This window comes from Neophocaena asiaeorientalis, unplaced genomic scaffold, assembly GCF_003031525.2.
Source record: "Neophocaena asiaeorientalis asiaeorientalis breed wild unplaced genomic scaffold, Neophocaena_asiaeorientalis_V1.1 C47082647, whole genome shotgun sequence".
In the NCBI taxonomy this organism is placed as follows: Eukaryota; Metazoa; Chordata; class Mammalia; order Artiodactyla; family Phocoenidae; genus Neophocaena; species Neophocaena asiaeorientalis.
This window is the reverse complement of record NW_020179262.1, coordinates 1-241: the sequence shown is the minus strand read 5'-3', so window position 1 is coordinate 241 and position 241 is coordinate 1. Positions and strand designations below refer to the sequence as shown.

Below are 241 nucleotides of genomic sequence, written 5' to 3'. Positions count from 1 at the left end.
GTGGAGCTGGTGGAGGCGGCCGAGGAGTTCGCCTTCGCCGTGCGCTTCGCTGGGGCCCGGGCCCGCACTTATGTGCTGGCGGCCGAGAGCCAGGCCGCCATGGAGGGCTGGGTGAAGGCGCTGTCGCGGGCCAGCTTCGACTACCTGCGGCTGGTGGTGCGCGAGCTGGGACACCGGTTGGCGGCCGCGCGCGCAGGCGGCCCACTCCCGCCCCGCCGACCCCACGCGCTCCCGCCCAAGG

The 241-nt window shown here is 75.9% G+C and overlaps 1 protein-coding gene across 1 annotated transcript; it reads left to right on the top strand.

Annotated features, from left to right (window-relative positions):
- Window positions 1-3: 3 nt before the first annotated feature.
- LOC112391991 (sesquipedalian-1-like) lies at window positions 4-234 on the top strand (the record flags this gene model as incomplete). The annotated part of the gene is made up of 1 exon (XM_024733545.1): window positions 4-234. A coding segment is annotated over one exon (231 nt), but the record flags the coding sequence as incomplete, so codon positions are not given.
- Window positions 235-241: the final 7 nt, after the last annotated feature.